The sequence below is a fragment of the Rhincodon typus genome, chromosome 10, assembly GCF_021869965.1.
Source record: "Rhincodon typus isolate 14 chromosome 10, sRhiTyp1.1, whole genome shotgun sequence".
Taxonomy (NCBI): domain Eukaryota; kingdom Metazoa; phylum Chordata; class Chondrichthyes; order Orectolobiformes; family Rhincodontidae; genus Rhincodon; species Rhincodon typus.
In genome coordinates, this window is record NC_063341.1 from 65,750,481 (window position 1) to 65,762,974 (window position 12,494).

The 12,494-nt window shown below is 38.0% G+C and overlaps 1 protein-coding gene across 5 annotated transcripts in view; it reads left to right on the top strand.

The window, feature by feature from the left end:
* glmna (glomulin, FKBP associated protein a) overlaps window positions 1-12,494 on the top strand; it is a 50,553-nt gene that overhangs the window by 31,655 nt on the left and 6,404 nt on the right. For 4 of the 5 annotated variants that reach the window (XM_048602223.1, XM_048602221.1, XM_048602220.1 and 1 more), the window contains 6 exons: window positions 1,371-1,561; window positions 3,521-3,574; window positions 5,526-5,556; window positions 6,440-6,529; window positions 6,683-6,724; window positions 10,104-10,177. In XM_048602223.1, the coding sequence (XP_048458180.1) occupies window positions 1,371-1,561; window positions 3,521-3,574; window positions 5,526-5,556; window positions 6,440-6,529; window positions 6,683-6,724; window positions 10,104-10,177 (482 nt within the window). The remainder of the gene's footprint in view (window positions 1-1,370; window positions 1,562-3,520; window positions 3,575-5,525; window positions 5,557-6,439; window positions 6,530-6,682; window positions 6,725-10,103; window positions 10,178-12,494) is intronic. The other variant, XM_048602224.1, reaches the window with a different exon arrangement.

Below are 12,494 nucleotides of genomic sequence, written 5' to 3' on the forward strand. Positions count from 1 at the left end.
TTGAAAATGTCTGTCCAAGCTCCATTGGCTTGGAAACTCCACACTAGAAACCACTTCTGAGTCGATGGCATCCCATGAACTGAACACTTCAGAACTTGTGTTTTGAAATTGAAACTAAACATAATAACTTTGTGGCATGTTTACTCTATCAGTCATAAGCTCAGCAATGTAAACATTTGCCCATTAACATGACCTGGTTCTCATAGGCATTTGATTGCAATCGATTTCTTAGAACTGATGCACTTAAGTCGTTGTGCAAATGACTTCCTGACTTTTTTTCTTCAGAACTACCATTACAGAACTGAAACAAAAACATTTGTCTCTATTTTGAAGTATAAATTCAAAAAGTGATAATATATGTTTATCACAAAAGGGATGTGGCTAGGTTAAATGAGTGGACAAAGATTTGGCTGATAGAATATTATTGTGGGAAAATGATAGGTTGGCCACTTTGGTCAGAAGAATGACAAAATAAAATATGATTAAAATGGTGAAAGACTAAAGAATGCTGTGGTACAGAGAGATTTGGATACTCTAGTACGCAAAAAGTTAATATGCTATTACAGCAAATAACTAGGAAAAGACATTTGGCATTTATTGCAAGGTGGAAATAGTATAAAAGTTGGGAACAAAAACAAAGTTGCTGGAAAAGCTCAGCATGTCTGGCAGCATCTGTGAAGGAAAAAACAGAGTTTCGGGTCCGGTGACCCGTCCTCAGAACTTATAAAAGTTGGGAATTTTTGGTACACATGTACATGGTATTGGCAAGACAATACCTAAAGCACTGGTTATGATTTTCCAACGGCCAGATTAATTATTTTTGCAGCGTAGGTAGGGGATTTAGCGATGCACAATTCCTATATAGCTGACTCGAATGGAATTGCCTGGGAAATTGAAGATTTCTGATAGGCAATTCTCTTGTACCTGGAAAGCTCCAAAAGTATCCATTTAACTTGGAGATTTTCAAGGGTTCCGCTTCAGTTAAGATAATAGTCAGCCAGGAAGAGATAGGTATTAAAAACCTACTCTAACTTTTGGATAACTATCCCCAAAACCCCCAGACCTCTTACACCTACTGGACCCCTGACTTAATAGCCAACACACTTTACCCCACCTATTCGCTCAAAGACCCAACAGCCTTGCTGTCTCCTCCAGACACAATACCTCCTCTTCTCCATTACTGGACATGACATTCGCACCCTTCCTACTGGAGTCGATAACTCTCATCCACCCAAATCTACCCTAAACATTTAACCACTTAATTGGCATCATTCACGCCTTGGAATTTTGATGACATTCCTGGACCATACATTTTATCAGTTTGGCAGAGAAGTTTGTAGTTGCTTAAATAGTGCTATTCTTCTCCGTAGGTTTACCTATTAGCAATGGGTGAGTCGCTTCCTGTGTTAATGGCTCATCAGTTGCTACGGTCCAGAAAGACATTGCAAGAGATTGACCCTCTGAAGGAAGATGTGAAATACCCTACAGATTCTCTGGCAAGCTTGGCATATCTTTTATTTGTTCAGCATATTGGCATTGATCAATTTCCAGCTATATACAGGTATGTAAAAATGAAGGCCCATTATTTTGCATAGCATTCCAAGAATAGATGCAAAATTCAGATCATTATAACTCTTGCTATCTCTGGAACTCGAACCAATTCTACCATGTTCCTGCTCTCAGTCCCACACCAGCAACTTGGAACTTCTTCCCTTGCTTTCCAAACCTTCCTCAAATTCATTTTTGTTTTTGAACAATGATTCGTGCAGATAATTTTATTCATTCTTCTGCTTATTGTGTTCTTAATCTATATGAGGCACCATAGAATATTTTACATAAAAATAGAAATTGCTGGAGAACTTCAGGAGGTCTGGCAGCATCTGTGGAGAGAATGCAGTGTCAATTCACTGCCACAGAAGGCTGTGGAGGCCAATTCACTAAGTATATTTAAGACTGAGATAGATAGGTTCTTGATTGTCAAGGGGATCAAGGGTTACGGGGAGAAAGTGGGAGAATGGGGTTGAGAAACTTATCAGCCACAATTGAATGCTGGAGCAGACTCGATGGGCTGAATGGCCTAATTTCTGCTCCTAGGTCTTATGGTCTATCATTTTGGGTCCAGTGACCCTTCTTCAGAATAGAATATTTTATGTTTCTGTGTTTTACAGTGCAAAGTCATCTGCTGTGTTTTCACACAGTCCTAGCTTAAAAACCCAAATTTGAAATGGTCCAATTATTATTGTGATCTTACTAATACTTAAGTAAGTTGAATCATGTCAAGAAACAGAATCAAATATTTAAAGCACAGAAGATAATAGATACTCAGGTAAAAATTTATGTTGCTAACAGATTTCAAGTTTTTACTGCTTTCCGTCAACAGTTGTGTAATCAAAGGAACCTTCCCAGTGGTTCAGCAACTTATCCACTAAGCACCTGAATATTCGAGTACTGCTTGGTTGAGGTCAACTGTCAAAAATGAATCTAGTATTATACATTTTCAAAACTTGATGCGTGAATAACATTCTAAGTCAAGGAATATTACCACAGGGTAGCTGTTCCCCTTTAAGAGGTCAGCAGCTTCATGCTAGGACGAAAGATAATTAAAGATAAACCAAAAAATGCTGGAGGAACTCAGCAGGTTTCACAGCATGTGTAGAGAGAGAAACAGAGTTAACATTTGGAGTCCAGTATGACTCATCTTTAGAACATTTGCAAAAGAAAATTAATTGGACTGGGGGTGGAAAATTACATAGAGTTAATAATTTATGATAAATGTGTACCACTAGTTGATTTGCTGTAGACTGAGAAAACAGCAGCCTGGAAAATGGAACACTTGGCTGGAAATTGATACAGAAGTTGTTGGCTAGTGCATCACAAGCTATGGCAGGGGTTAGGAAAGTCACATTTGTCAGCTGGCAATGCTAGCCATGACCAAAACCATAGCAGAAAACAAAAATGCAAATTTATCAAAAAGAATCTTCTCACTTTTGCGGTGATCCAATTGTTCTATCGTATCACTTAACTAGATGGACATATCAACAAGATTAGGGGCTCATAGCAATATTGCAATCACCCTGCTATAGAGTGCAAATACAAAAAAAGTTTATTTATGATTTTACATTCAAATTTTGGAAATCAATGTCAAGTAACACAGAAAACAAACAATTGACATTTTAAAGAAATTGCTGGAAACACTCAACAGGTCTGGCAGCATCTGTGGAAAGAAATAAGAGTTAACATTTCGTGCCAAGTGACTCTTACTCAGAACTCCAAATTCTGAGGAACGATCACACGACCCAAAATGTTAACTCTGATTTCTGTCCGCAGATGCTGCCAGACCTGCTGAGCTTTTCCAGCAATTTCTGTTTTTGTTTCCAGTTTACAGCATCTGCAGTCCTTTTGGTTTTAATTGACATTTTTGCAATTTCTGGGCATTGTAATTTGCGTGGAATCACCTGTGAATGATATTTCATTAAAATGATCAGTTTTAATTTTTTAAATTGCAATCTCTGTTTTGCAGTCCTGGATACCTGCTTCTAGTTAATATGGAATATATCGCTGCACTGATTAGCAAGTAAGTTTAAATATCTGGAGAACTATTGCACTGATTAATAATATGATTAAAACTTGTGTAATAACACAAACTTTCCAATGTAATAGCCTAAATCAAGGGAGATGCCTGACTCCTTTTCCCAATTGTTTTCTTTCCTTCTGCTGTTTTGAAGACAACAGACTGAACCATCTGGGAGGCAGATGGGCTGCCTGCTGAAGCTGGAGTTTAATTGATGAATTGAAATGCCTTTTCAGTGGCAGCGTAGGGATGCCTCATCGAATTTAGTACCAATCCCTCCCAAGTTTGAATGGCAGAGAGCTACCTATGGCCATAGGCTGTCTGTTCTCCAGGGATTTTCCTTCCATATGGACAGTCTGGCAGCTGTGATCATTTTCAATTGATAATTTTATTTTTCAGAGGTTGCTTGCACCTTGAGGCAACCAGAATCGGGAGTCCATGTCCTGGAAAATCACCCTCTGGGTTCCATTGATGACAATGTTCTAGTCCCATACTTCCTCCTTTGGCAGGATTGATATCAGTCAATTGACTCTGCTGTGGATCAGGATTAGTGTGTTGACCACTCTCATAAACGTAGGCCGTGAATTTCAATAAGATCTTGGAGCATGACGCAGGAAGCTTGAGAGTCAAAGTTTTTGCAGCACAGAAAGAGGCCTTTTGGCCCATCATGTCTGTGCCAGTCAAACATCCATCTATTCTAATCCCATTTTCCAGCACTTGAATGTTATGGTGTTTCAAGTGCTCACGTAAGTAGATCTTAAATGTCTTGAGAGTTCCAACCTCTCCAAACTTAAAATAGTAAGTTCTAGATACTCACAACCTTCTGAGTGATTTTTTTTTCTCAAATGCCCTCTAAACCTCCTGATCCTTACCTTAAAACTGTGCCCCCAATTATTGACCCTTCTACTAAGTTGAAAGAGTCCACTATGAGTTGGAAAGGTAGAAGGGAGATAAGGGGTTAATTCAAATCTTTCACTCTTGATGTCTCTGCCTCTTTTCTCCCATCAGTTGTGTTTTGATAGTAAAGTACTCTGGAATTCCTTCACATACTTTCTATTCTACACACCAAACTATCTCAAAACTGGCTTATTTATCACACTTCACTATGACCTCAGTGATATTGCCAATAGTGAAGCTGAGAGTATATTTTCCAATATTGCTGTGCTTTGCATTGAGAGATCTATTGATGCTTTATAGGCAAACCTCCCAAATCATTTGTAATGAAAAGAGATAGCCATGATGTGAAGGTGTAGGTGCAGGTGTTGCACTGGGGTGGACAAATTCAGAAATCACACAACACCAGGTTAAAGTCCAACAGGTTTATTTGAAAACACAAGCTTTTAGAGCCTCACTCGTCCTTCAGGCATTAGTGAGACAGGTACAATCAGACAAAGAATTTATAAGTAAAAGATCAAAGGGTCACACCACTGATCAGGATGTATTAAACAAACCTGCGATGCTGTTCAATCTTTAATCAGTTAGAAGGTTTTAATTGATTAATATGTGTATGTAAATCCCCAGATTCCTTTAAAGTCACTATCCTGAGAGAACTAAAGGTTTTATTAGTGTAAAGAAGAGGTGTTTAGAATCTGTTTGTGTTTTGGTTTGGAGTCAGATTGTGTGTGTGTGAGAGAGAGTGTGTATGTTTGGAGAGAGAAAGAGAGTGTGTGTGTGTGTGTGTGTGTGTGTGTGTGTGCGCGCGTCTGTGGAGAGAGAGAGAATGTCTATGCATTTGTATGTTGAATATAACCTGGTGTTCTGTGATTTCTGATCCAATGTAAAAAGGATAAAACTCTTGGTAACTTCTAATTTCATGAATATCTCACGATTATTAAGTTACTGGTTTTAAAAGATTGTGAACATTTTCATAAACAGTTTATGAATGTACTTTTTGTTATAGTTATAAAATGTTTCTTCTGATTGCATAAAATCACTTTGTTTATTCTAATAACAGGACAGAAGAGTCCATTTTGTCTAAAGGTCTGGTAGGTATTTTTGTATTTTATGTTGGAAAGCCTGAAAAACTCTTCAAACTCACTGCTGAATCTCCAACTCCAATCTGTCAAATATACTGGTCTAAGTATAAATTTCTTCTGTGTGACAAATAATGGCCAGGGATTTGCAGCAATAATGGTTGCAAAGACGTGTTCACCATCATTATTCATCTGAAACTTTCACCAGCTTTTGGAGTCCACGCATGCATGATTTAATACAGAAATCCAGAAGTTGCTTCCAATTATCTGCATTTCTCAAAGGGTGCACAACTCCCCAACTCGACCCAACCCCACACTCCCGCCAACAGCTGATTATGATAGGTGGTGTTTGGAGATTTTGAAACTCAGCTAAGCCTTCACAATGAGCTTAGCTGTAGTAACAGCCCTCAAGTATGTATCAATCGTGAAGTCTGTTAAATCTATAGGGACATGATTTTTTTTTTTAAAACTACATCAGTGGGCCCGTCAATCAATGCACTCCAGCAGCAATACAAAGATCTTATTGACCTTCAAGAACATTTATGCTTTATCCATACATTCATGATTCTTGCACTGTAGGTTCAGGCCCTTGGATTGTGAATATGGTGCTGCTTGACTGAGCAGCAATTTTCAATGCCTCTGCTGACTTCAGGTTTTCTGCCTGTTTAATTTATGCCCCACCTCCTTCACCCCTGAAGACAAAAATCAGGATCTGCTGGACTATACTTTCATATCCAGGTTCTGGCTTCCATTTTTAAAGAATGCTCCATAAAAAGCAGCCCTTGCTCTTGGATTAAAAACAATTAAAATCCAATTAATTACTGGTTTAATTCATTCTTTTGATATCTGAACTTCAATGATTTATTGTATATCTATTTGAATCTATATTTTTCAGGAATTATTTGAACATTGCTTATTAACAATTGAAGATAATCATCTCTGCCACAAGTATTTGGAAATGAAGAGTATTCTTAGTGTTCCTCAGGTAGTTCACAAGTCAAGCATAAAGGAAATATATGTGGGTTCCAGACTTTAACTAAGATTAACATTGGAGCAGCTAACAATTGTAACATGGGTTATAATGTTTAATTTCTGGCTAACATATTAATAAATACATTTCTCAAATTTCTGCCCATAGGATTTAGTGAAGGTGATGACTCTCTGTCCCATTGAGCATTTGGTATGTATTGATGTAATGATATGAAACTTTTTTTGATTTTATTTAAAGAACTTGAAATGCTTTATTAGATTTACTTATTAGATGCAAGAATTGTAAAGTAGGGATAACTGCAGTGATAATGGGGGCCTGTAATTATCCTAACGTAGACTGGGATTGTAACTGTGTGATGAGCAAAGAAGTGGAGGAATCTGTGAAACATATGTGAAAGAACTTTCTTGACCAGTATGTTTCTAGTCCAATGCGGAAGGAAGCAGCACAGGATCTAGTTTTGAAGGAAATGTGGGCAGTGGAGAATGTTTCACTTGGGGAACAGTATTCATAATATCATCAGATATGGAATATTTGTTGAAAAGAACAAGGACCAATCAAATATAAAAATAGTTTAACCGAAAGAGGTTTAACTTATTTTGTGAGGGAGAAAATCCAAATCTGGAACTCTCAAGTTTACTAACGATATAAATTTGTTAAGTACTACAAACTTGATTATTGAAGACACGTTTTCATTTTGCAATTATTAGAACATTTGCAAGAACACCAATATAAAGGAGAACAACCTTTTATATGTATGAGAATAAAGTGCTGATTGGTTGGAAAGTCGACTCTGATAAAGGTATTGTCATGGAAAATGCACCACTTAAATGATGACTGACAGTTAATGCTAAACTTTGTTTAAATTTAACAGGCAGATTGATTCTGATTGGTTGAGGTGTTGCCCTGAGAAATAAATCAGACAATAGCTGTCACCTATTTTAATAAGTTGAAACAGGTCCAATGTCTGTGTGTGTTCTTTCTGTCTGCAAAGAATAGGACTCTGTAATAACATATGTATCTTCCAGCAAGTGGTTATATTGTGTTATTCTGTATTGCTTATTAGTGTAATTCTTAGCACACTCTGGATTATTTAACCAATTGATACCTAGTTGTGGAATCACATCTAATGTTGGATACTGTTTTGAGTTTTTCAAACTAGTACCTTGCCTGTTGTGAACAGTTGAAGCCATCTTGCAGATAGTGCCTACCCTGATCAGAACATTTGTTACTATATATTGCGCAACTCCTGGATTAGCCTAAGGCCAACACTTTCTTTCCTGAAAAGTGCCTAATATACCTTAGATTAAGATATCCCAAATATTTGAGCAATAGGTCAAGCTGGCTATTTCACACTGCTACTATGCACTAACAAAACAAACAGTGTTCACCACATCAGGATGCTGCTATCAAGTCAAAATGATCACACAAATGAGTAATGTGGCATATGAAATTCAATGCTGGTGTAATGTAGGTATAAAGGCCATATGCCCCAAAGACTGGCAGATTGTATCAAACAATGCATCGTTTTGGCTGTTTGCAGCAGACAGGGTAGTCACTGGACCCATGCTGTTACCAATCAGAATCCACATACCAACCATTTAGCAATCTCCTTTTATACAGTGTACCATTGTTCCCTTTACATTGGTATTCTCGTAAATATCCTGACGAGTGTAAGATGAGAAAGTTCAACAAAATATTAAAGATGTAAAGATTAAAATGAAACAGTTACATGATGGCTTATAATAACTGAATGGTACAATACAACAGTCAATTAAGTTAAATATGGAAAGAAAGAAGTGGGGAACAAACAGAAAGCATAAGAGTAAATTTGTGGCTAATATAAAAGATCATTCAAAAGGATGCTTAAACATGGAGTGGAGCCAAATAGGAGGCAGAGAGCATGAATAAGATATAAATAAATTTGTATCTGACCTCTGTAGTAGAGTAGACTTCAGTAGTGACCATACCTGGAAAATTGCATACAATTTTGGTCTCTCTACCTAAGAATGAATATGCTTGCCCTAGAGTAAGTGCAGCAGAAGGTTCACTAGGCTGATACCTCGGATGACAAGAGAGTCCTATGAGGAGAGATTGGTTCAACTGGGTCTGTATTCACTAGAGTTTAGAAGGATGAGAGGGGATCTGATTGAAACGTATAAAATTTGAACAAGGCAAGACAGATTAGATGCAGGGAGGATGTTTTCTCTCTGTGGGGAGTCCAGACGTGGGTGGCAGGGGGAGGGCACGGTGAAAGTCTCAGGATACAGGCTAGACCATTTAGAAGTGAGATGAAACATTTCTTCACTCAAAGGGTCATGAACCTGTGGAATTTTCTCCAGAAAGCTATGGAGGTCAAGTCATTGAATATATTCAAGAAAGAGATATGTACATAGATGTAAAAGACATCAAGGGATATGAGTAAAATGCATGAATATTACGTTGAGATAGCGGATCAGCCATGATCATTCTGAATGGTGGAGCAGACTCTAAAGGCCGAATGACCTACTCCTGCTCCTGATTTGTGTGTTTCTAAAACACTGGAAAAGTCTAAGACCAATGGGCATAATCTCAGAATAAGGGATCACCCTTTAAGATAGAGATCAGAAGGAATTTCTTTTCTGAGAGGGCATTAAATCTGAATTCTTTACCATATGAGCTGTGGGGGTTGGGTCATTAAGTATATTCAAGCTGAGATGGATAGATTTTTAATCAGTAAGAGAAGAAGGGGTCATGGGGAAAAGGCAGACAAGTGGAGTTGAGAATTATCAGATCAGCCATGATCTCAATGAATGATGGAACAAACTAGAGAGGGTGAATGGCCTACTTATGCATTTTTGTCTTATGGCCCATGGCTGGAGTATTGTCTTAGTTCTGGAGACTACAGGAACATGACAAGTCCTTAGAAATGGTGCAGAAGTTATTTACTTGAGTGTTACCAGGAGTGTAGGACTTGAGTTATATGAAGAGGCTAAGAACCTGGGGTTATTTGCCTTACAGCTGAAAAGGTTAAGAACAAATATGATAGGAGTGCCAAATCATGAATGGTGTTCATAATGTAAGTCAGGAGAAACTGCTTCCAGTGGCAGAAGGTTCAGGAACTACTGGACGATGATTTGAGGTGGTTGGCAAAGAACAGGCAGATGGAAGAAAAGGTTCATGCAGCAAGTTATTATGACCTGGAATGTACTGCCTGAAAAGCTGGTGAAATTAGATCCTACGGCATCTCCAAAAGAGAATTGGATAAAAGCTTGAGGGAAAGATGTGTACATGGTTATGAGGAAAAAAATGAACAAATGGGACCAATAGAGATAACAAGGTGTAGAGCTGGATGAACACAGCAGGCCAAGCAGCATCATAGGAGCAGGAAAGCTGACGTTTCGGGCCCAGACCATTCTTCAGAAATGGGGGAGGGGAAGGGGGTTCTGAAATAAATAGGGAGAGAGGGGGAGGCGGATAGAAGATGGATTAGCTGGATGAACACAGCGATAGCTTGTTCAAAGAGTCAAAGATAAGGTTTTCTTCTGTTCTATCCTATTCTACAATTCTAATTGTCTTTACAATTTTTTAGCGAAAATCAAGCCTAAAGATATTTCAGCAGTACATAGACAAGTTTGATCCAGAAGGAAAATACAAATTATTTAGGTGAGTATAGTCCAGAAGAAATTCAATGTATTTTAGAGAATATGTCTTCTGCTAGTTTTTCTGAATAAGATCAATAGAACACATTTGATGGACTTTAGATTAGGATATGCAAAAAACTAGACATAAATCAGGCTAGCAGACCAGAAATAACAAAAGCAACAGTAAATTTAATTTAGAAAAAAAATTTCTACAAACTCATTAAATATAAAACAGTTATGGTATTATCATGAGATGATGAGCTTCAAACTTTTTCAGATAATCACTAACTGTATTTTACAGCACATTTTAAGTAGTAAAGTGTTATTTTGGGAAAGAGAAATTGCAAACTTGAATCATGTAGCATGCAAAATGAAGTGTTAACTGTATTTTGTGTTGAAGTTCCAGTGGGTTTTAAACTTTTGGTAGTCTGAGGCACTGCAAGTGAGTTCACAATATAAGTTCTGCTGGTCACAGAAAGCAAAGCAACTTAAGTCATGGTATTCAGTTCGTAGGAAAACCACCAGTTTGCCATACTGTAGAGCTACTTGAACCATGAAATTGTGCTCTACTTTACAATATACTATGGATCTATTTTTTTGAATTGTATACAATTACTATCTTTTTTGAGTTGTTAAATAAAGCTAATTCTAAATATTTCTGTGCTGTTACTATTTTGTAGTTATTGTAATGTACAGCTTCCACTTTACTGTAATTATGCAATCTAACTAACGATTGTGTGTTGCAAGGAGTCTGATGGTTTTTAAAATTGTTGCTTACCCTACACTTATATAGACATAATTTTACATTTTAGAGATTTGATTTGGATATTGATTGCTTGTTTGGAAGTCCTGTCATTAGAAATACTGCAATTTTAATGTTAATCTGTCACTGACTTGGACTCAAACCAAGCACTGTAAAATTGTATCCCGAAGGACAGCATCCCTGTGGTGTGAGTCCACTGGATCTTCCTAAATGCTTTATAGGCTAAATGCAGAACCTTGTATAAAAAGAACTGATTCCACCCCCAATCTATTTTAACATTGTAAGAGATCTTTAGGGCATAGTACAAATCATAGCAGGTACAGTCCATTATGTAACTCTCATATTGTCAACTTATTTCACATGCAATGTTGTTAATAGTCTCAAAATTATTGAACTATAACTGCAGACTAAGGGATTTGCACTAATACTGTGTAAGGATTCATTGTTATGGTAAAGAACATTTTGAAATCTGAGCTTATTTTAAATGTTGCAACTATTTATGGTAGGTTTGTTAACTGTTGTAGTAGCACTATTTAAAAAGAGCCACATGCAGGTCATGTTTAAAGCAAGATGTGAAGGTGCCAGTGTTGGACTGGGTTGGATAAGGTGAAAATCACATGACACCACGTTATAGTCCATCAGGTTTATTTGAAAACACTAGCTTTCTGAGCGTTGCTCCTTCCTCAGGTGTAGTGAGAGAGGAGGTATCAGGACACAGAATTTATAAATAAAAGATCAAAGGATCATACAACTGATGCAAATGTATTGAATAAACCTAAAATGGCTGGCTGACTCCCTCCTGTTAAATCTTTAATCAGTTAGAAAGGAGGTGCAGGTTTCAGTTGATTAACTTGCAAATACCAGAATTTGTTTCATGTCACTGCTGTGAGATTACTACAGGTTTTACCAGTGTATACAAGAGGTGACAACTCAGGGTAGACAATGCATTTTAGGTGTGAGGCCTTGTTTAGAATCTGTGTTTTAATCTGGAGACAGACTGGTTTTGTTTCCAAAGCAAAAATTTGTAAAATGCCCTATTGACTGACTGTGTCTACAAATTGTGTTTTTTGAACAAAATAGAATGTATCTGTAACTACAAATCTGGAAATGCAAATTCACCCCATAGATATATCTGTGTGTGTGTGGGGCGGGGAGCGGGTGATGGAGAGAGAGAGTGTGTGTGTGTGGGACGGGTGGTGGAGAGAGAGAACGTGTGTTGTGTGTGTGTGTGTGTGTGGGGTGGGTGGTGGACAGAGAGAGTGTGTGTTGTGTGTGTGTGTGTTGTGTGTGGGACGGGTGGTGGAGAAAGAGAGTGTGTTGTGTGTGTGTGGGGGGTGGGTGGTGGAGAGAGAGAGTGTGTGTTGTGTGTGGGGTGGGTAGTGGAGAGAGTGTGTGTTTTGTGTGTGGAGCAGGTGGTGGAGAGTGAGAATGTATGTGTGTTTGTGGGGGATTGGTGGTGGAGAGTGTGTATGTGTGTGGGGGGTGCTGGGGGTGGAGTATGTGTGGTGTGTGTTGGTGCAGAGTGTGCATGGTGTGTGTTGGTGCAGAGTGTGCGTGGTGTGTGTTGGTGCAGAGT